Source organism: Rhipicephalus sanguineus, chromosome 3, assembly GCF_013339695.2.
Source record: "Rhipicephalus sanguineus isolate Rsan-2018 chromosome 3, BIME_Rsan_1.4, whole genome shotgun sequence".
In the NCBI taxonomy this organism is placed as follows: domain Eukaryota; kingdom Metazoa; phylum Arthropoda; class Arachnida; order Ixodida; family Ixodidae; genus Rhipicephalus; species Rhipicephalus sanguineus.
Window position 1 is genome coordinate 46486284 of NC_051178.1, and position 22927 is coordinate 46509210.

General features: G+C 44.9%; 1 protein-coding gene and 2 non-coding genes across 4 annotated transcripts in view; 1 reads left to right on the forward strand and 2 right to left on the reverse strand.

Moving 5' to 3' along the window:
- LOC119386612 (uncharacterized) overlaps positions 1 to 13922 on the forward strand; it is a 78513-nt gene extending 64591 nt beyond the window's left edge. Inside the window, exons 12-13 of one of the 2 annotated variants that reach the window (XM_049413197.1) lie at positions 5638 to 5747; positions 7151 to 13922. In XM_049413197.1, coding sequence (XP_049269154.1) covers positions 5638 to 5732 — 95 coding nt within the window. In that variant the 3' untranslated portion in view covers positions 5733 to 5747; positions 7151 to 13922. The remainder of the gene's footprint in view (positions 1 to 5637; positions 5748 to 7150) is intronic. The other variant, XM_037653896.2, reaches the window with a different exon arrangement.
- A 4562-nt stretch (positions 13923 to 18484) lies between these two features.
- LOC119388440 (U1 spliceosomal RNA) lies at positions 18485 to 18648 on the reverse strand. Its single transcript, XR_005182724.1, has one exon. It is a non-coding gene; the product is annotated as a U1 spliceosomal RNA (small nuclear RNA).
- A 447-nt stretch (positions 18649 to 19095) lies between these two features.
- On the reverse strand, positions 19096 to 19166 carry Trnag-gcc (transfer RNA glycine (anticodon GCC)). The gene has a single exon. It is a non-coding gene; the product is annotated as a tRNA-Gly (tRNA).
- Between the last annotated feature and the right edge of the window lie 3761 nt (positions 19167 to 22927).

Genomic DNA, 22927 nt, shown 5'->3' on the forward strand with positions numbered 1-22927 from the left:
TTCCGTATTAACCAGGGCCGAATCAATGAGCTTTTACTGCATCACCTTGGCTGAAGCAATGCACAAGTAATGGCTTATAGACACTGCAACATGCAGGCATGGATATATGTACTTGATCGCGTGTTCAGTGAACAAAAGGGAGACCCCCAGCTGGCATGTATCATGACATGTCTGCACAGCTCCCAAGTAAATTTCGCTAACGGTTCTCTCCTATCCTGTTTTAAATGTGAAGATTTCTTAGCGAACTTCTGCGAGTTTGACGTATCTATCTAATCTATCTCTAGCCGCCTACGACTTGGGGCTCTCCTGGCCGTTTCGTTAATAGGATATACACCAAACTTGGTATGGCGTAACGTGCCTTTATGACGAACATAAATAGCAGGTCATAACAGAAAATCAGATATCCATGTCATGAACGACATGATTTACATGCCACTGTTTTAGTGCTCTTGGGGCGTTTCGTTAGTTTGATATTATACCAAATTGGTAGGCGTGACAATAGTGTATGGCGAACGCAAGTGACAGGTCCCAACGTGCAAATCATGACACGCATATCATGTACAGCATGATTTACATTCCACGCTCATGGTGCACTCGCGGGTCCGTTTCGCTTGCTTGATATACACCAAAATTGGTATCGCGCGATGTGACTGCGTGCGAACACAAATAACAGACTCCGAGGTAACATGAAGATCATGACACGCATGTCGTGCACAGTATGAATTACGTGCCACGCTCACGCGCACTGGCGGCCGTTTCGGTAGCTTTATATACACCAAAATTGGTATCGCGTGACGTGACTGTGTGGCGAACACAAATAACAGGTGGTAACATGAAAATCATGACACGCATGTCATGCACAGTATGACTTACGTGCCACGCTCATGGCACGCTAGCGGCCGTTTCGCTAGCTGATATAGATGGAAAATTAGTATCTCGCCGACGTAACAGTGTGGCGAACACAAATAACAGGTGGTAACATGAAAATCATGACACGCATGTCATGCACAGTATGACTTACGTGCCACGCTCATGGCACGCTAGCGGCCGTTTCGCTAGCTTGATATAGATGAAAATTAGTATCTCGCGACGTAACAGTGTGGCGAACACAAATAACAGGTGGTAACATGAAAATCATGACACGCATGTCATGCACAGTATGACTTACGTGCCACACTCATGGCACGCTGGCGGCCGTTTCGCTAGCTTGATATACACTGAAATTGGTATCGCGCGACGTGACTTGTGACGAAACAAATAACAGGTGGTAACATGAAAATCGTGACACACGGCATGCACAGTATGACTTACGTGCCACGCTCATGCACGCGACGACCGTTTCGCTAGCTTGATACACACCAAAATTGGTATCTCGCGACGTAACAGTGTGGCAAACACAAAATAACAGGGTGGTTGACATGAACATCATGAGCCACGCATGTCATGCACAGTATTGGGACTTACGTGCCACGCTCATGGTGCGCTGGCGGGCCGTTCGCTAGGCATTGATATACACCAAAAGTGGTATCTCGCGCCGTTACTAGTGTGACGAACATAAATAACAGGTGGTAACACAAAATCATGACATGCATGTCATGTAGGTATGATTTAGATGCACGGTCATGGTGCACTCACGGCCAATTTTGTTTACTGGATATATACCTAAATTGGTATGGCATGACAAGAGTGCGTGACGAACATAAATAGCAGGTCACGCATCGTATATATGTAGCAGAATATAGTTTCATTACCATGGCATATACCTGATTGTACACGCATGCATGTATGACAATCTCGCGATATAGAGCGAACTAGATGTCACGACATGAATGACTTCATAAGCCTCAATGACAAACAAGACGATGTATGCAGCTCTTTGCTGGCTGCTTTGCATTACCTCGATTCCCACACTGCGTGCAGGGGTGAGACAGCTGCGCATATTGCGCATTTTTGATACGATTCCGTTTTCCTGCGCCAAGCTGCTCCGAAGCATAAAAATTGCAAAAATTGCGCCGAACTGCGCCGAAACGACCCCGCAAGCAAGAATTTTCAAGCCTGCATCAGTTTCAGCATGGGAAAACGTAACTTTAGAAGCAGCGCCAGGGATACGTTCGCAGAACATGTTAACGCGCCCACGCTTGTCCTTCTACGCGCCTTTGTAATGGAGGCTTCCATAGTGCTGTGGTAATCGCCTCTGACTGGTTGTAAATACAGTCAACTGCCGATTTTTCGGACACCCTAGGGACCGCGAAATCGTCCGAAAAATCGGGCACTCCGAAAAAACAAATTCATGCTTTTTTATTCCGCTTAAGCGGTCAAATCGCCACAGCCACGTGCGAAATAGCTTTAATGCCTCCCAGTACAATTATCAGGCATTTTAGTGCGCGCCCAGGCTCTCGCAAATACATTCGGTACCTGCCGCGAACCCCGCTTAACTACGTACGTGCCAACCGCCACTTTTACATCTCGTGATGAGCGCCGCTGATAACAGCAAAGCGCGGAATAGATTACGGCTATCTCGCATGAAGCGTTTCTAAACGATGACGCGGAACACAAAGACTGTGGCGGAAGAGCGGACGACTCGTCTGGCATTCCCCGATGCGTGTGCGCATATGCGCACACGCATCGCGGAATCGCCGCTGATACGCAGCATTTGCTGCCGTATCAAGCCGATCGTTTCTAGTTGTGTGCAGTACATCGCCAACTAAACTGACGCCGTCACTTTACTGTTGCTGTATCGTACGCACGCATTTATCACGAAAGGGTTCGTGATGCGCACTTAGTTCTTGACCGCACACGGGCGCGGCAATGGCGAGCTGGTTTCGTCCGCGAAGGCAACGCGTCTATGCGGCTCACTTAGCGGTCTCGCACAAAGAGGCAGCAGGAATGGCGGCGCGGCGCATTTGGGCTCTCGCCTATGAAATGCGTGCAGTACGCTTGCAACTGCGCTAGGCCACGTGCACTACCGAGCAGTTAACTGAAGATGCTTGTCGTAAGGGTTGTCAGCGATTAAGTCGTACCGGAGCGTTTGCCAGCTGCCGCCATCACGCCTCCGTGCATTTCCGCTGCTTATCCGTAACATCGCCGCACGGCGCCGCAATAGCGGCCCTTTGAATTTCTGGTCTGCTTCACAACATAACGCTTCGGCATTGCGGCAAAGCTGACTTTCGGACTCTGCTACTGTCGCACACAGATCGACTCGCGTACGCGCTGGTTCAAACCTAAGAGATGATTGACGCGGCAGAGGTGAGGGCTCCAATTAATGCCTTTCGGACCCACAATTCGGGCAGAAAGTCCGAAAAATCGGACATCGAAGAGTTTCAGCGTCCGAAATTTCGGACGTTCTTATAGATTGACGTCTATGGGGCTGGTGACGGTGCCGCGATAGTGTCCGAATTTTCGAGCATGTCCGGAAAATCGGGCGTCCGAAAAATTGGCAGTTGACTGAGTGACCCCCCCCCCCACCCTACATGCGTTCATCGGTGGCCGCCATAACCGCTTTTGTTCTTTCCTGATGTTACACGTGAAGGCATCGCCGCAATCGCGTGCTAGTAGAATCGTTCAATGACCATTCAAAGACCTATTGCTATGTGACTACAATTCTTGTGCAATCAGTTTTTTTATTATTTGAAAAATGTGATGTTTTTAATTTTTTTTATTTTCAAATGTAAAGTGAAACTAGTTAAAAAACTTTTTTCATCTATTTCATATGTTGTTACCCAGGTTATATAAATTGCGTAGTTTGTAAAAAGGTAGTGTAGTTCACACCTGGCAATAATCTGTTAAAAAAAAGCTTTCTCCAAAGCTCTTTGAACGTTATGTGTATTCTAAGCCGATTAAATGTGCGTTTCTTCCTCCAAGTTGCTACAAAATTTGTTTTTTCAAGCTCCAAAAACGACATAATAAATGCCACTAACTGCTCCCAAACAAGGTTCTCCTGCTCCTAAATTGAAATTTTGCTGCTCCCAAAACTGCTCCCAAATCGATTTCAGCCGTCTCACCCCTGTGCGTGGGATCTGCCGATTTTTTTTTTTTTATTCAAAACCTTTTGCTAGCTGTCAGCTTTCAGCTGTCACCAATGTGGCCAGCAAATTTGTCCTCCTCATTTTTGTGCCAAGAGTGACAAATAAATGTCACTTTTTTTCATAGCAAGGGTTGGTCCATGTCTTGGTATTGGTATCATCTCGCACCTGACCGCATTGTCATAATGTCCTGTGTCATTATTCTAAAGCTACATTAGCAACAACAGTTGCATTTCTCCACCCAAGGATGAGATTCCGAGCAGCAGAGGCTGTGACAACCTAGGAGACCACACTTTGGCCAGGCTAGGCAACCACGTGGGATTGCTACACCAGTACACCAGATGTCGTGTTCGCTTGACCCCTATCTGTGCACCTTGCTTTGATGGAATCCAGTCTAATGCAAAGCTCGATAAATGTTCTAGTCTCTGCAGTCAAGGCCTTCCATCGTAGCCACTCTCACCGTGTAGTAGTCAATGACGTGCTTGTAATGCCAGTGGAGATTCCACCTATCTCATCTCAGAGAACTAAGCTTGCACTCACAGTACCATGAGCAAACACGTATCGTCAGGTTGCTAGAATGAGGAAGCTATTATGAATGAAAGGTTTGCACAGAAGTTGTCTTTGGTACCATGCTTGGTGACTACGTAGCTGTGTGCAGATGTTAAGAACATTATAGTAGCACACTCGCCGCAGAGTCTCCATATGTGCCTTCCATGCTCGTGCACTAGGCTTGTGCGAATAGTAAATTTTAGGTTCAAAGTGAATTCAAAGGTAATATTGATTTGGTCGAATAATTTCGAATTGAATTTGAATAGTATATGTCACATATTAGAAAGAAAAATGAGCATATTTGTCAGACCCAACTAACTTGCACAATATTTTTTTTTTAATTGAAACAAGGCCCGTGCAAATGTCATTCTTTTTGGTTTAAAGGAAGTGGAAGCAAATTTGAATAGTAGCAGGATTTGACTTTTGGTAGAATGCTAGTGGTAACCTGTAAAATATGTTATGTTTTCAAATTTACTATATTTATAGCATATAAGCCGGTATAACAAGCTTTTTAACTTAAAAAATGATGATGAGGGTAATATGTTCATTTAACCTTGAAGTGGGGCTTCGCGGCGATGTGGATTTTCTCTGGAAAGGTGTATTCACGGTATAGCACCCCTCCACTGCAGTGAAACCATCTTTACAGGGGGGTTACATGCGGACTAATATACACCTATTCGTTCATTTCAAATACTTCGACATTTCCAATAATTTAAATTCGAATTGAAGCAAATTCGAACACTGTAATGTTTGTTCGAATATTCACACAAGCCTGTCGTGCACGTGTCGTCTTTCACAATGGTGTCAGAAACTGTGTGCACACGGGGTTACCGGCGTTTTGCAAAAGGTGTGCAGTTGAATGTTGTCGTAATTGTCACATTTGACAAAAATACCTTAATTATGTCTATTATTTGCCGTAAGCATTTATACTTACGTGTTATCGAGGCATGTTTTAAGCTTACTTAGTTATAGGTAACACATTACCACTGTATTGAGTTGAGCTGCACTGTACGTGGTGAACATGGCATCGTAGCATTTGCATTTTTTTTCTGTTATCCTTCCATAGACCCAACTGGGCAACAGCTGCAGGCCAGCATGGAGAGTGCGGCACGCAGTCTCCTCGAAGACATCAAAGCCAGCTCCGAGGCACCACCTCAATGACTCTAGAGCATCCAGGTATGAGTTAGGAATGTATTATGTGATTTTACACATATACAATTTTGGCTATATCGAATTGTTCGGGGATCCCCGACATTGTTTGATTGATCGAGATTCGACTGTAGTCGCCCATGCTTGCAGATACCCTTGCAGGCTCTGTACTCATGGCCAGTCACAGTCCCTTCCATTCAAACTTAGCAGCAGACTCACGTCCGTAACTCACATACATCCTTACTCACTCACTGTGGTCTTCCACCTGTGAAACAAGCGTCAAGTGAGCATGAGTTGGTGCACTCATGAGTGAGCGTTGTTTCTTCCTACAGCTGTTGAAGGTTCATCAAGTCATTATTCAGCACAGCAATGTGCCGGCTGTGGCCAGTCCGCGCATGATCCCAGAAAACACACATTCAAGCACACAAGCATCTACCCGAGTGACAACAATTGTTTAATTAAGCGGACCCGCAAGAGTGCAGTCAATTACACTTGAACGCAGTCAGCCTTATGAAAACCGCGTCGCATTGTAGAACGTGCACCCAGCTGCAAAACAGGAGCAATATGTTGTTAGGGAGGCCATGTTGGTCAAGCATGATCTGAGGTGAAAGGCGCAAAGACGACTATGGACAAGGAGAGAGACACGCATAAATACGTAGCACCTGTTTTTTCTGGAATAAACACTGTTGGAAATGGCTCCCTCTGTGTGCGTCTCTCTCTCTCCTTGTCCGTCGTCGTCTTCGCACTTTTCACCGTGGACCAATATTTGTTCTGCATCATATAATTATTTGTGCCTGCGTTCTTCAGCGTTTTTAATGGCACACTCCACCATAATGTGTCACTTTCAAGCTGAGCTTGTAGCCTTTTCAAGCACATCAACTCACAGAGACCCATATTGGCAGAAAAACGACCATACACTCAAACCTCGATATAAAGAACCCGGATATAACGAATTATCGGTTATAACGAAGTAATTGAAGAATAGTCTTGTCATAGATACAGTGTTACAAAAATGTTTATAACGAACTTTTGCATATAACGAAGTTATTTTCGTGGCAACTGTGACTTTGTTATAATGAGGTTTGAGTGCAGTATACTTTTTTATTATCTTTACTGGGAGTTTTATTAGAGGGACAGACTTACCTGATTGGAAAGTGACTGGCCAGATAACTCACTTTACAAGGCTTACTTGGAGGACAAGCTAGAAATTTTAGTGCACCTTCTGCACCTCCCCACAGATTAAGCTGTCACATATAGGTTCTATTAGTTGAAGAAGACTAGAGCAATTGCATCTGTGTTTCACAAGAATGACAACAATGCCCATGTAAACTTGGATGTCTTTATCCTCACATTATTGTGCAGGCATGTACGTAAATTCAAATTAAACTACACTTTCTCATGTTTTATTCGTTTTTTTTTTCCCTTTTTAGCTGGATCTCGCTGATTCGTGCTCAGTTCTGCTACCACGACTGCCTCAGCTGGTCGGGGCTGTGCTTGTTGCTACGAGAACTAAAGACCTTGAACCCAGCAAAATGCAACTTTGCCCAGTCTGTGGCAACGTCCCCTGCACACACGATTCGGGAAGCAGAGTTGGTGGAAAATTTGATCATCGCTGGAGAGACGACGGCCGTTCGTGCTCTTTGGCCGAGTTCCCACGTGTTCAGCACACCCTGCGTCGTTCTGAGTGAATTGTCAGCACTGGATTTCCGAAGCGTTCTCCCACCTTGATACCAAGTTCACCTTCTCTTCCGACCGACTCACATTCATTGACCTTAATTTCATTGCGTAACATATGTCCACCCATTGCCTACTTGATCTGCTGCTCCTATGCGAATGTTTCTGTTTTTCATTTCTTTCCTTGCTGGCACGGACAGCGTTGCATTGCCCAAACTGCTACATTGTCGTATGCATTGCATATGGACGACCTTCCCTTGGTATTGAGGCGTTTTGGAGCAAGCTCAAGCGATTTAGCCAGGCACGCAAAGCGGTAGTAGTGCCACTGCTCCTATGCAGTGCCACTGCACCTGCAGGATAGCATTGCCATGTTTTGTGTCTGTCAACTCCACATCATTGTGAAACATGCCTCCTTGTTTTGAGTGCTTTATTAGGACGCACCACTTCACTGTAAAATAGGAACACATCCCAACATTTCGTGCTGTTTACTCAGACAACATTGCTCGTGATCGTCATCAACAAAATTAATTATTCGGAATTTTTTACTGTGCGCGTTAACTGCAGTTCCCTCAGAGTCGTACATTTCAGTTCGGCATATTTGGGCCCACAGGTATGCTGCTACTGTGTTTAGTATGCGTTATTGATATTTTCACCTTTTTTGTGATTATCTGGAACTGCGTACACTCTACGCGCGTAATGTTTTATGTTTGCCTTAATTTGTCCCACAAGACCACTTCATTTCCTCATCATACTGAGCTTTCCTGGACTATGTGTGGTGAACGTTGTGCAGCATTGAATTTCTGCTGGTGGTGCAGGCTTTAGCAGAGACTCATTTCCTGCAGGCACACTGCCACTTTAATTGCAGTGTTGTTGTGCCATCACACCGCCTACCAATCACGTCTCAAGGAGGCCACTGTTGATACCTTTTCGTTCTGCGATGCTGTTGCCTTTGCTGAAGTGTCACTCTGCTATCAGAGAACCACAGCTTTTGTGCAGTATGGATTTGCTTGTTGGCACCCGTGCACCATGAGTTAGCCATGTCATGTTTGTGGTGATTTGTTAGGCACATGGTGGATTTATGGATGACAAAGGTCACGGCAGTATTTGTGTTTTTTTTTCCCTCAAATTGTTGCAGCAATTGCGCCAAGTGTTCAATAAGGTAAACCTGTGAAATCACCAATTTTTGCTCTGCCTGATGTACATACCTCAAAGAACCAGTACAGACATATGTTAGGTCAAGTTGTCACACTATATCATGAAATCTATGAAGCATAGCTTTTTTTAAGAGCATGAATTTTGTGAGAAAATTACGTAAACACGTCAGGATGAGCACCACTGTTGCACACATGCAAAATCATCTTCTGATGATGTTTTATGTCTTGTTTATGACTGGTACACATTTCAGACAATTTTTAATTAAAAAAATGAAAAACTTAAATATTGGTCTAGAGCTGTTGAAAGGTCATGCAGAAAGGCCCAGTAACACTACCTGTTCACCCACACTCACTTTGTGCTGCTTGTAAAAAAAAAATTATGTCACCCTCTGAATTACTACAGTGTTGGTGTCTGCTGGAGCGTGACCTTCGCAATGGCTGTCACCTCGCAGCAGTCTCGATCAGTATTGCAAATTTACTTATTTACATCCCCCCCCCCCCTTTTTTTTAAGCATGATGGGAGGCATGATGTCTTCTCTTGCAATTTTCTTATCAGCTGTGGTACAGAGCTGTAATAATGTGCCACTCTAATTGGATGTGTTACATATTTGCATTTGATGTTTCTTTAAGGAAAAGCAGAAACTGCTTTCATTCTTACTGTTTTCAAGATTTAGTGGGGTGCTTGCACTAGCAAGGTGTGCGACGGTAGCACCACGGACGAGGCAGGTCGTGTGACGCCTTGCTCGGTCATTGCATCGTCCCCACTAGAGTGGCCGACTTCAGGGGATACTCAAAGTATAGGGCTTTGTGGGCTGCCAGTTTTTACATTGGGAACATTCGTGTATGTTTTTATCACACTGCACATGTGCCAACTAGTACGCTCATAGCACACTGGCTGACTGTCGAGTAGAGGTGTCGACAGGTGTTGCTTTGTACCAGTCTGCTTCACTCATACTGTCAGCATAATGACTAACCATCAGAAAGGAACTTGTGTGTCACGCACACATTGTGCACGCAAATGTATGCTGCCTGAGCCTCATTTTGCTTTGAGTGACCTAACCTCCCCTTTCTCTCTTTTTTGTATTTGTTTTCAGCTATTTCGAGGTTACTTCACACCATTCCGCCGTGCAGCCATTCGAATGCAGTCTGTCTTGCATAATCTTTTTGCTGCGTTCACACCTGCATTTATATTCTTGTGATTTGTGAAGGCAAAAGCTGAGGCATATCAGTTGTATCACTGTCAGGCCTCTCAAATTATTTTATACACCTTTAATTGAGCACATAGCATATATGTATACACGCCATATTTTCTTTTGCACTACTTTCTGTGAAAATTCCAGGAAGCTAACACGCAAAGTGGAAACGCAGGCTATATGAGAATGACACCTTGCTTTTTAGCTTCACAGCAACGCACTGTGTGTCCATGCATTGTGCCTCTGTAGAGTGCACCCTGGTAAACTCGTGATGACCAAACACCGAAAACATATTTTTTCTTAATTTTGCTTCCTCCCAATTGCAATTAGCCATATTATCACAGCGAATATCGTTTCTTCTTTGTGGAGTTGTGATAGCACAACCTGGGCATAACGTCGGTTATACGCGTGAAAATGCGGCAGTCTCCATGCTGCATGTACTGATGCTGTTGTTTCCAGATGGTGTCTTAAATGTTCATGTTGTTGTCGATTGTGTCCAACAGATCGTGCTTTTGGTAATACTGAAAGATGTTGGATTTTGAGAATGTTGTATCCCTATATTGCGAGAAATTGAGTTGTCAATTTTTTTTTATTTTTACAGCGATAGCAATGTTCTCTTAGACATTCACAAATAGCGTGTTGCATGCTTGGTTTGCCTTGTTAACATCGGAGACCTGTTGAGTAGGGACTGATTGGAATGCACTCACTTGATGCAAGACTTTCAGAAGATAGCGGTGCTGCTCTCAGATGAATTTGCAGTGTAAAAAACTGTTATCTCTAGAACTGAGCGTCCTTGCTAAGAAAGTGCTTGTTAGGGTTGCATTAAAAGCTAAACCTAACTGCTCATCCACGGGGCCAATTGGAGGGAAAACAATTATTGACTGTACGTTTGTATTTCGTTTATACTTTGTTTATTCAGTCGCGACATCAGCTTACTGATGCACTCACCCCGGATTGCGGTACAAGAGTGCTATCTTTTCTTGTGATCGGTAAAAGTGCAACCCTCCCCAAACTGGGCAGGCGAAGCTTATGGTACGTTGGAACAGCTTTCTACATAATGTGAGGCCTGGAAAAATAGGTAAACATGGCTCAAGAATGACCGTGTCAGGTTGATTTCTCGTGCACTGAAGCATTGATTCAAACTGTACATACTTTCATTCAAAACATATATATGTGCAGTTTGCACTTTTTTTTTTTTCACTGCATATTTTGCAAGGATGTATTCTTATGGCAAATGCAGCGTTTAGCAAGGCATATGAGCTGCTTACTTCTCATTGTGCTGACCTGCAGTGTACAGTCATCTCGATGTGTTGTGATTTGAAACTGACACACTGTCTACATGAAACCTCAATGAAACATTTGGCATGTGAAGTATGAAATTGTACATAGTATTGTAATTCTTTTGTTTTTGAATGGCTGATGAGTCTATCCTTCTCAAAGGGACCCCACATCAGTCTCATGACTTAAATGATTTGAATCAACCTTCATGAGCAGCATTAGAATACAATATGGTCTAAGGGAAGCCAGGATGATGTCAGTGGAAGCCGGAAAAATTGAAATCCAGTCGTTGCGACATGTGTCAGAGCTAGACAAAAGTGTAGTTTGACTTCTGGTGCAACTGGAGGCACATACGCATAGACTTGTGAAAGCACTTCACTGGTGCGCCGCGATTGATACTTTGTGCTTGGGCTCAGTTTGAGAAATGGTGCTTGTTGGCAGTGGCAGCCGCATAAACACAGTGCCACATGCTAATGATTTCATTATCCCATACGCTCTGGTTACTGTGGTGTAACTTCTTGCTTGATCTGCAGCTGCATTGTACTTGAGTACTGTAGACCGGTCTGGATGTCTGTACATTCCTTCCTAAATAAGCAAATGCTGCATCTGCTGCTGACAGCAACCATATTGTCTTTGAATTTTTGTGATAGCCTTGAATTTTCGTGATAGCCTTGACTATCACAAAAATAGTGATAGTGTGCTGAGCTGTTGTTGCCGTTGGCACACACATTTGTCATAGCTGTGTAGAGGGGAACTTAGGTGATCCTTAGGTCAAGATCTCACTGGTGATAAATATCAGATGTATACAAGCTGTTTCCAGCTTGCCATCATGTATATGTTGTGTCCCGGCTGACTCGGGCTAAGCTAGATTATAAATGTGCAACGAAATATGAAGATGCGACTAATGGTGTTTTGTAAGCAGTAGCCTCGCACTTGCTGGTAAGTTCTTGTTGTTGACACGTAGTTAACTTGTGAAAACTTGTTGAGTTGATAATTGATTACGTTCATAATTTTAGAAATCTAGATGTCTAATTCTGCATCCCATATAAAAGCGACAGCAGCACGTGCTTGCTTTGCATCTTTCTTCACCATTTGCACCACAAATCTGAAATGCAGAAAAAGTAATTGGGAATGGTGTAGTAGGGTGGGAATTATCGTGATGCTTTCGAATGTGATGCAGAATCAGACATCTGAATTTTTGCAATTATGCAAGCAATTAACACAATCAGTTTTCACAAGTTGAGTACAGAATTTACCGGTACACACGAGGCTATCACTACAAAACTTCATAAGCCTCGCCATTGTATCTTATCACACTTCTTTTTATTAGCTTGGCCTGAGTTATCTGGGAGTCGCTGTATATGAAAGACGACACCCATACTTTCATTAGGGAGGCCATAGCGGCTCAACATCCAAGTTTGATGATGTTGGGCTTCGTTAGCAGACGTGAAAATTATTATGTGCCGAATATACCAGCACAGTGGCAAAGGCTGCACGAACAGCCTTTACTGTCAAAAACACGTGCCAGTACCTGCCAATATAATCATTCCTTCACTGTAATATCCACCACATTCTGATTGGGTAATGAATTAGTTGGTTGCTAAAGAGGAAACAGATGTTAGCTAGCATGGTGTGACAAAATTTTATATCTCCCATGCTAATAAACTATTCAATGTTTGTGCTGAAGTCTGCACTTGTAACCAGCTCAGGTCAGTGAACAGGAGTTCTTGCAGTAGTTTTCATTTCCACAAGTTCACGCAAGTGAATTATGAATGTAGTGAACGTGACTGGCAGTGGCAGCCACATAAACACAGTGACCTGTATTAGAAGACTCGCTTAAAATGTGTTCCATTCACTTCAGCGACTGCATCAGGGGTCCCTTTGAAAGGGTGCGCTAACAGCTACTCTAGTCATGACCGCATAGTTTGTCATGGCTAAATTGGTGCTGCGCAATTTGCGCTGCATGTAGACGGTTCTTTGCATGCGCAGTGCTAGTATTGTGCAGGGTGTATTGGTGGGCTGCATTTATTCGTTTCACATGTTATTCAGTGCTCTGTATGTATTGTTATCCCCACAGAATGTACTGATTGTTGTATAGTATGTCTACACATTAGTTCCCTCTTGTGGTACGCTTTCTTATCTTCTAAATGCAGGAGGAACTCATTTTTATTATAGAGAACAGCCCAGTCTATAGCAATACCTTGCCCTGTTTGGCAGGCCGAGGAAGATGAACATCTCTCTGTACATGGAAAACAAGTCCTGTTGTCCACAAAACATGTGCTCGTGTGTAGTACTAACTGTAGAACACTATATCCTCGTTCTTTCTGGTAATAGTCGTTTCTCTGAAAGAGTTAAAGGTTGTAAGAAGTGTTGCTGCATTGACACCAAAGCTTATTTTTTGTACCTTATTTTTATGGTAGTCTAGCCAAGCAATGTGGCATTTGTGTGAGACATTTCCACTCAACCTTAGTAAGGCAGGTTCATTGAAACATAATTTCATAATATACTTGCACGTGTTCTCATTTCGTGTGTGCCATTTAAACTTCACCACCTGCCTTTCTTCTTTCTTTTCGCTTTGTTACATTTGATTCATCGATCGTCCTGCCATCTGGGTTGTTTTTGTACAGCAGTTGATGTGTTTTGTGTACTGTGTGTGCTGTGCTGTTGTTTGTGTCGTGAACTATATGGCGTGGTCGTAAATATATTGCAGTGAAATAAATTGTGTAATGTTTATTGTTTGTGAAGTAAAGCAAAACACGCACCACCCAGAATTAAGTAATTCGTATGAAGAACTTCACATTTCAGCCCCCACATGGGGCAATGAGAAAGACAATCAACAATGCATGTTCATTGTGCAAACACCTGTATTTGAGAGCCCTCTTGTGTCTTGTTGTACAGCATTGTTGAGAAGAAGTCCAGTGATTTCACTCCTGCGCCAAATTGTGTTTACTGCGCCATCCTGATTATATCGACTTAAATTGCGCCAAACTGCGCCAGAGTCGGATATGGGGGCGTCTATCACCGCCAACCGCACCGCCGGCGCGTCAGAACATGTGCAGCTTGGTCTTGGGGCCGTCAAAGTTACAACCACGGACCAAGAATTATACCGCTGAATAAACAGCGCTCGCGCATGCGTGCCGTGTAAGCCATGACGTCATGCACGGTGCCGACGTGGCTTCTGTTGTGCAAGTCGGCTCGACAGCAAAGCGCGCTTTCCGCAGATGCTCGTGACGTCTAGGCCAATCGGCAGCGCGAAAGTGTGGCGGCGATTGTCGGCGGACGTCGCCTGTTCCAGAAACGCTCTTGATAGCTCGTTTCAAGCGTCGCACGGCACGTAATGAAAGCAATGCTCAGTAATAACTACACGCGTGCCGTTAAAACGTATGTCACTTCTGTTTCTGGACATCGCGGAGTGAAATCTGGGATCACTATAGCAATAGCAGTAGATATATGGAACAATATCGAATTTTCCGTGCTTCGCGTCTATGGAAGAGTACGTGAACGGTGGGAACGCACTGACACGTTTCCTCAGATACATAGGCGTGCGCCCGGGGGGGGGGGGGGGGAACGCCCCCCCCCCTAATCACCTAAGAGCGGGGGGCGCAAAATCTGCCCCATACATTGACTTAGTAGGGTGGGGGGGGCGCTGCAATGAACCTTCGCCCCCCCCCCTGATGGGGAACCCTGCGCACGCCTATGCTCAGATATACCATGGCCCCTCAATACTTATTGACTATTGAGGGACCATGGATATACTTTATCCATGGATCTTCATCTGGAATAACTTTTTCGCAATTCCTTCCAGCAGCACATCCGGCTTTGTAATCGCTCTGCGGTAAATACCCCTTAAAAGCCCCTGCCCTTTCGAGCTCGTGAGTGCTAGGGTTCCGATTCGAATTTTTTCGTGTGCTCTGTTCTCGACCACGACATAAAGAAAGTCAGTTTCACCGCAAGGGTGAGGCAATGCGATAGCAAGGATCCGATCTCGCGTAACTCTACAAAACGCTGGTGTAAGAGAATACGGCCGCTCCAGGGAGATATGCTCTTTCCGCACAGTGTCTTCGCATTGAGAGCGCAGCGCGTATTCTACGTGGGAACACGAGCTGCCCGCTGATGGCTGCCGAGATAGCGCGTTGGCCAGCGATCGCCACCTCGCCCTTACAATCAAAGTTGCTGTTCGAGCGGAACCCCCCCCCCCCGTGTCTTTTCATGCTCGTGCAAGACAGGCGGGACGTTTCCTCTCTGCTTCGACGGCAGGCCTCCCGAGCGGGGTGATGTTATCGCTTGCGCCCTCCGAGCCACGGAGATGGGCCGGCTCGTTTGATCTCTGCGTCAGCCGCGTTCTTCAGCCCCGCTCGCGCTTTTACTCGCGGTAGAACATACGATGCGCGGAAGGATGCTATATCAATTTGGACTTTATGCGGTACATGGCGGCAAAAACCCGTCGAGAGTGTCCATACAGTTGCTATCGCAATAAAATGTCATCTTATTAATAAAAACATGACTCCTAGTCGGAGCAGCCGCAATTGCGTTTTAAAATGCGCAGCTGTCAGTACCCGTCGCTGACAGCCCACTGTGAAGCGGCTATGCCACGTTACATGTCCGCCCCTCCCTTTCCAGGCTGTTAAAAAAAAGCTCAGTTTTGCTTAAGGGCGAAGCAATGAATGCGATACCAACAAATTATATTGTTATACGAAGTAAGGCTAGCAGCTAACTCTTTTGGATGCGTAACTCAACATAACGCTGGTTTAAGGGAATATGGCCGCTCCAGGAACCGAAGCGGTTTTCGTGCTGCGAGTAAGCGCGAAGTAGGCGTTGACAGCAAGTTTACGAGCCGTCTCCTGGTGCCTCGAGATAGCGCGCGCACCGATATTTAGCGATTTAGTTAAATAATCCTAATTAACAAATAAATAATTACAAAACAAAAAATTGATGTGGTACGCAAGGTGATTGTCAGCAATTTGCAACTGATTAATCAGCTCGCCTGCCTATATAATATTGTATTTTTTAACGCTTGGCTAAAGGTAGCTGGGACACATGGCGTTAACAAATAATTTTTGAAATCGCAAAATGACCTGTTTTAAGCCGAGCAAAGCATAAAAGCCGTTGGCTTTATGAAGCACGACCTGCTTAATCCAACACATACCATCTTTATCTAGAGCATGACAGTATACTATATGTTCAATTATATAGATTTTATTTTTTCAATCAACTTTTTTTTTTCACTCCTGGAACATCACAGCTAGTTCACGTGTAATAAACTAAGTGCTTCACGGACACACTTATCGTCAGTTGTCGCTGGGATTGCTGCTGGTGTAGTAGGACATGGTACAAGATGAACAGGACGGGAAAGCACACTTTCTTAGCTCTTCATATTGTTTCAATGTCATTACAATAACGAGAATGAGCTAGCCCAGCCAAAAATTGTAATAGATGCTTTACTGGCATTGGGCGCGAGGAGTTACGGCCTCGATTGCGTGATAGGTAGCTAGGATAACGCCGGCGCATAGGTTTTGCTGTTGGCGCTCAACAAAAACACCTCGCGGAAGCCCTCCAGGGCATTTCTGTAAGTATTTTCGAAGCGAAATATAATAATTTTCGACGAACAGAAAGCACAAGATAGTCTGCAGTCGCTGTTACTTAACAAAAAAAAAAAAAAAAAAAAGAGCGCGCTCGCTTCACGCGGTCACCGCGATAGAGACACCCCTGAACCCCCTGGACCGGTTTCTTGAGTGAAAGGTAGTCAGTCTCTGAGTGCGAACTGTGTGAATTATTATCTTGAGTATAGACTGCGAGCATAACAGAAAGAAGCCTCAAGGCAGCGATTGCACGGGTCACGGGTTCGCGGCGACCGACGGTGCTTCTTCATGTATGAGTGTCTGCATGTATGTTCGTACTGATGGTTTCGCTTTCACTACGAGCGCGTTTTGACACCGTACTGTGAACTTTAGGCCGCAAAATGTGAGAACTTGTGGGTACACGAACAAGTATGGCTACGCGGACGCTGTCAGAGCAGTTCAAGAACAATTTTGTTACGATTACGACTTCGGCGCGCCTACGGCAACTTGTGATAGGCCGTCCTGATCGGATTGAATTTCTTTTTTCGTTTTAAGTTCGTGTACGTTTCCATGTCATTTGACAAGTTGCCCTGCATTCACGTTACTCCCATGATTTTAATACTTATGCTTTACCCGCCAGCCACTTACCATAATCATTGTTCACATCTTTCGTCCCATCCTGGCGCTCTTTGGCCATCAAATGGTCCTTGCGCCATAAAACACTGTACATCATCAAGTTCCCTTGCATACTAATCGATCCTCTCATTGAGCAATTGGCGCTGCTTCTGTTTCTTAATTCAGTGCGTTTCCGTTTGGTGCTCACACAAAGCGTTAAGCAAATGCGATGCCTTTATTAATATGGTTCTTAACGTTCCTTTTGCATTCCAGTGAACTTGCCGCTCTCTGCCATCAACAAATTCATAGACCATTAAGCTTCACCACTTCGAGATTGCTGGCGGATGGAGAAGAGGTCTACGATGCCAAGCACGTATAGCATGCAACGCCAAGGAAAAGAAAGAAAATGCAGTAACTTTCGCCTGACTAGTTTGCAAACGTCGGCTGTGAACAAGGACATGAACTTGAAATAGCGACAAAAGAAAGAGAAGTTATTGCAGCAACCTGCAGTTTCAAAATAGGGTAACAACTCGTAAAGAGTAAAATGCAAAATTTTAATGCGCAACATTATTTGGCGAGTTGCCCAGCAATTTAGACAGCAGTGTCGTGTCTAACGCCAACAGCACGGCATCTTTCCTACATAAATAAATAAGGCGGGGAATATTGGGAAACTCGATGTCCCCAACCACTGAAGAAAGGAGGAGCAAGTGCGGAAAAAAAGAGGGGTTGAGGGAAAGAATGTTTCGTATGTCAAGTGGGGAGAGTAAGGGGGAAATCCAAAATAAAACAAAACGGGGGGTGGGGGGACTCTGAACTGCTTTATTCTTGTCTCTTCGCCTTTCCCTTCCCCGCGTGGTGAGGGAGTTTGTCTAGGTGGCGTTGAGTTGAGTAGGCGAGGGGAGAAGCGGTTATGGAGAGGAGGACAGCCGCGTCTTCTTTGCTTGCTTTGTCGAACAAAACCCACCACGATTAAATTTTAATCATGAACTCTCCCGGCTTTTGGAACATTTTTGCATTCAAAACCCACCACATGGATTTTGTTCGCGTAGACAGGGGATGGGAGGAAGGGCTTTGTGCTGCTGAGTCATGTATCAGCTGGGGTCAAGAAAATATTCATCACACGTGAGCAGCCTGAAAGTACAACCGAAGATACCTAATGCGAGTTCAGATGCAAGTTTGAAATAACTAAAATGACTATGTGCCGACATTCAGTGAACCGCGCACCGTAACGCCGGCTTCACGGACGCGATGCAAGATCGTAACTGTCATCTTTCTTTTGATTATAGATGGATAGGGGGATAGCGCGAACGCAGTCCCCCACTACCAAAAATTGCATGCCCCATCCGCCCCAGTTTGGGGTAGTGGCAGGGGTCAGCACGAGCGCAGTGCAATGCACGCGCCTCTCCCTGGGGGCACCGCCTAGCTGATCACGGTGGCCCCGGCACCAGGTAAGTATGCCGAGGGAGCCTCTCGCCCTCGGTACACACCATTCGCGACCTGACAGGGACCGCTAGTGAGGTGCGGACGACGGCGGAATATTACTATTGTTTCTCACTTAATTACAGCGAGCATTATAAAGAGTACAACCTGTGCACCAATTTACGCAGTCCTGTTAAGTTAAATTGCACTTCACTGCCAGTAATATTAAGAAAGGCTTAAACTTCGACCGATTATCACGACAGCTTTCGCAAAACCAGCGAGATTCTTTACGCCGCTAGAGGCGCCACCGCTGCAGTCATTTGCCTCAAATACCTCTAAATGGCATATAATCACCATAACGAGGACGCAGGATTTTTCTTACACGAACACAAATATCCGATAGTGATCGCAAAAAAAGAAAAAAGAAATTACGAAAACATCAACCTAGCATGCAAAAAAAAACCAAGAAACAAATAGAAAAAAATGCGTCGGCCGGGAATCGAACCCGGGCCACCCGCGTGGCAGGCGAGTATTCTACCACTGAACCACCGACGCGACACGAACGGGCTGTCTGTATGCACGAGCAACTGAAGCGCGGCACGTAAGCGTACACTCGGTACACTCGCGAACAGCCTTTTGGCACCGGCACCACGAATTCTCAAAGGTGGACAGACATACATATTTCTAGTACACTATAACTGAGCATAATACGATAATACCTCATCATCGTCAGCCAATTTTTATGTCCACTGCAGCACGATCAAGGCATACGCGAGCTGGTTCATTTCATGCTTGCGCATTTTTTTTTTTTTTAATTTGGTTACTCATTGGATGCATATGGTTCGAGGTAAAGGGGACATCACCCAGAGAATAATTCGTAACTGTCTTTTTTCAAGCCAGATATTTCGTCAAGCCGATATACTTTGCCACATGAATATGCCATTCCTGCACATTCCAAAGCTGTTGCGGTAGTATCATGTACGCACGGCCCGCTCGCTAGCGGCGCGCACAAGACAGTCCTCGTTCCATTTTTTTTATTTTCTTTATAGGTACGTTCTTGTGCAGTTGTGCTACACAGGCATGACAGGTCTAAAACATTTATTTCGTGAGGCACCCCCTGCGGTCACCATATGTGTTTCTACATAACCGTGAAACAAAACTCTATATTTCAGAATAGGCGTCCAGATTTTAGTCATTTTGCAGATAGTTATCGATACGTTGTTGGAATCCTTCTGCCAAATCCCCTTCAGAAATGACCCGTACATGAGATATGGGAAATGCATTTTTTCATATGGCAACGTTAGCTGACATCTTGTACAACCTATTCCCCCCTCCCCGCTCCTACCTTCGTCACTGTGCTGGCACTTGCGTGAGTAAATTTTCGTGAATGTGGCCCGTCAGCTGAGGTGAAACAAGACGAAAGCTCAGACGTTAACAATGTGGGCACACAAAGCAGGCTGTGCATGTGCATCTCGCGCCACATGACCGCTGGCAGCCGTGACGGAGCCACGGAAAAGGAATGTATCTTTATAGGGATTCTATGTAATGAGATTCCTCGCGGTCCTTTCGTTTTAGAGGAGAACTGGAACATTCAAGTACGTTTCCCCCTTTTGGAGCTCTGTGATCGATCTCGCGATGATAAGTTATAGGTATAAATTTATTACATTACATTTATTACTGTGATTGAAGAATAACCTTCGGGAAACAATATAATATCGAATACAAATAAAGCAGAATAGCGAGATGTTAGCTATATAAGTGGCTGGCGTATTTAGTTTTAGCTCACCCATTTCCGAAAAATCAAATAGCCCCATATGGAAGAAGCAAAAGAAGTTCAGTATTTGTCCCTCATAAAACTTCTCCAAAGAGCGTGTCCCAAATAAAAAAGCGCTTTATTGCGATAGCAATTATATGGACACTCTCGGCTGATTTTTGCCGTCGCCGTCTGTCCCGGATATATATATATATATATATATATATATATATATATATATATATATATATATATATATATATATATATATATATATATATATATATATATATATATATAAGGCACAAAAAAAATAAAGCAGAAGAAAAAAATTCTGAAGTACCCGACCGCGGATTCGCACCAGCAGCCTCCCGCTCCCCAGCGCGCTGCGTTAGACAACTCAGCCACACGCCTTTTTTTTTTTCTTTCATGGTATTTATCACACTGAGTATTACAGTGCACAATAAGAGTACAAATAAAGCAAGCAAAAGTACAATCACATAGCGACAATAAGCGCTCAAGCGTTACTAAGTGCACACTCGATGGCTAACACAACGTGCAGAAGAACGATGAGTATGCGAAGACGAAATAACAGCGAGCTATTTATATACACCATGTACCGCTGGTGTTAAGCAAATCTCGGAGGAGCGTGAGCGTGTTTTCTATCACGCAACGCTCCCAATTTTCTTTCAATTTGAAAACTGCCATTGGGTCGCGCACGACAAAGTGGCCCTTTTCTGTACCCACTCGTGATGTGGAAAGAAAAAAAAAGAACACAGGGAACACCTAGGGTGCCTCGATGCGAGCGCGTCGGGCATCAAGGCACCCAGGTAGAGTGTACACCCTAGAGTTATACTGTATATGCTACCTTTTAAAGGTAGCATATACAGTAACTCTAGTACACCCTATAGGAACACCTAAAACCCCTTGATCTTCTTCTTCAGTGGTTATTCAGGAAATGAAAAAGGCACCTAATTTCTGTCTGCCTATAGGCGACACGGCGCAGTGCCTTGTAGGGGTGGGGGTAAGGAGGGAATAAAAGGAAAGTAGGAAAATAGAGAGAAAAGTGATAGGAGCACATCCATCCAACGAAGAGAAAAGAGGACAGGAAAGATGGGGAAGACGATCACGGGAGTTCAGGGACGGGACCACGAAACACAGCCAGAGGCACGATGCACAACATCGACGAAGCGGCGAAGGCCCCGACGATGAGCGGCGCACGGCATAGCGGGCGAGGCGGCCGTCACGGGGCGCCGATCAGCGAGAGGTACGAGGAGTAAATCCAGGACATCGCGGCGGCCGGCACGTCCGTCTTGCTTGAAATCCAGCGAGCGAATCCCCTTGATCTAGGCAAGTAACGACAGTCTCCTCCGCGCGTGCGTAATTTCATCCTCGATTCTCCTCGCCCGCCACCGGCGCGCGTAGCGCACGGCACCATTTTTCGCCGGCGGTCCCGCAGGCGCGCCGTAGAAATCAATGTAGGCGCGTGATGTCGGGCCACTTTCGCGCCCCAGTGCTACAGAAAACTTTAAAAAATGGTGATAACAAGATCGGGAACACTGAAATGAACGTTTATTAAAATATTAGTTTCTTTCGAAAGCCGTGTAAATGAGGCATGCTAATTTAAAAGGAGCTTTGTGCAGCGTTCCATCATGCAGACGTTTTTTATGCCACATGATAACATGCTTTACATTTGCATCTGATATAGTTTAGCTTCCGTCATGTCCGCCTGTGTCTAGATTTTTTATCTCTTTCCTCTGCGCGCATGTGCAGCACAGGTACTTACAGCGTCGCCGTCGCATCTTGAAATGACTTCTTGGATACTACATTGTCCATCCATGTGTTATCTTGACGTGAAAGTAGACCTGCGTGGTGGTCTCCAAACTGAACAAGACGCTTGCGCAGTGTGAGTACGATCAAGCGGCGCCAACAGTGACTCATCTACCGCAATAACAGAAGCGCCGGAGAAAGATTTTTCAGAATAGAATTTTGGCGTTCGTGTCAAAGAAACTAGCACTCGGTTTACCTGTGAGAGGAGTCATTCCGTACGAATGTCAAAACACATCGATGCGATGATTTTGGCTCGTGTTACATGAACAGAAAGCTCTCCAAAAAGATGGTCGATCCCTCCTTTATAGGAATCGGAATAACACGAAAGTAAAGCATGCCCTTACAGAAGTAACTGAATGTTTACAGAAGTACCTGAATTGATGTAAGAGAGTTTGCACAATGTATATTGATGTCTGGCAGCTATAGCACCGTTTACCGTGTACTCAGCTTAGGTGCACGTTAATGAACCCCAGGTGGTCGAAATTTCCGGAGCCCTCCACTACGGCGTCCCTCATAATGACATCGTGGATTTGGGACGTTAAACGCCAAATATTATTATTATTACAGCACCGTTTAACGTGGATGCAACCACTTCGATGATTGGTGGAACATCTCCATCCCGACGACTAACGTCCATGTTAAATGATTAAGGGTGATTTTGAAGCATTTGCTATCAGAGCGAGAATTTTCGGCCTCTGCCGCGAACGCGATATCGACAGCAAGCAAGCGCGAT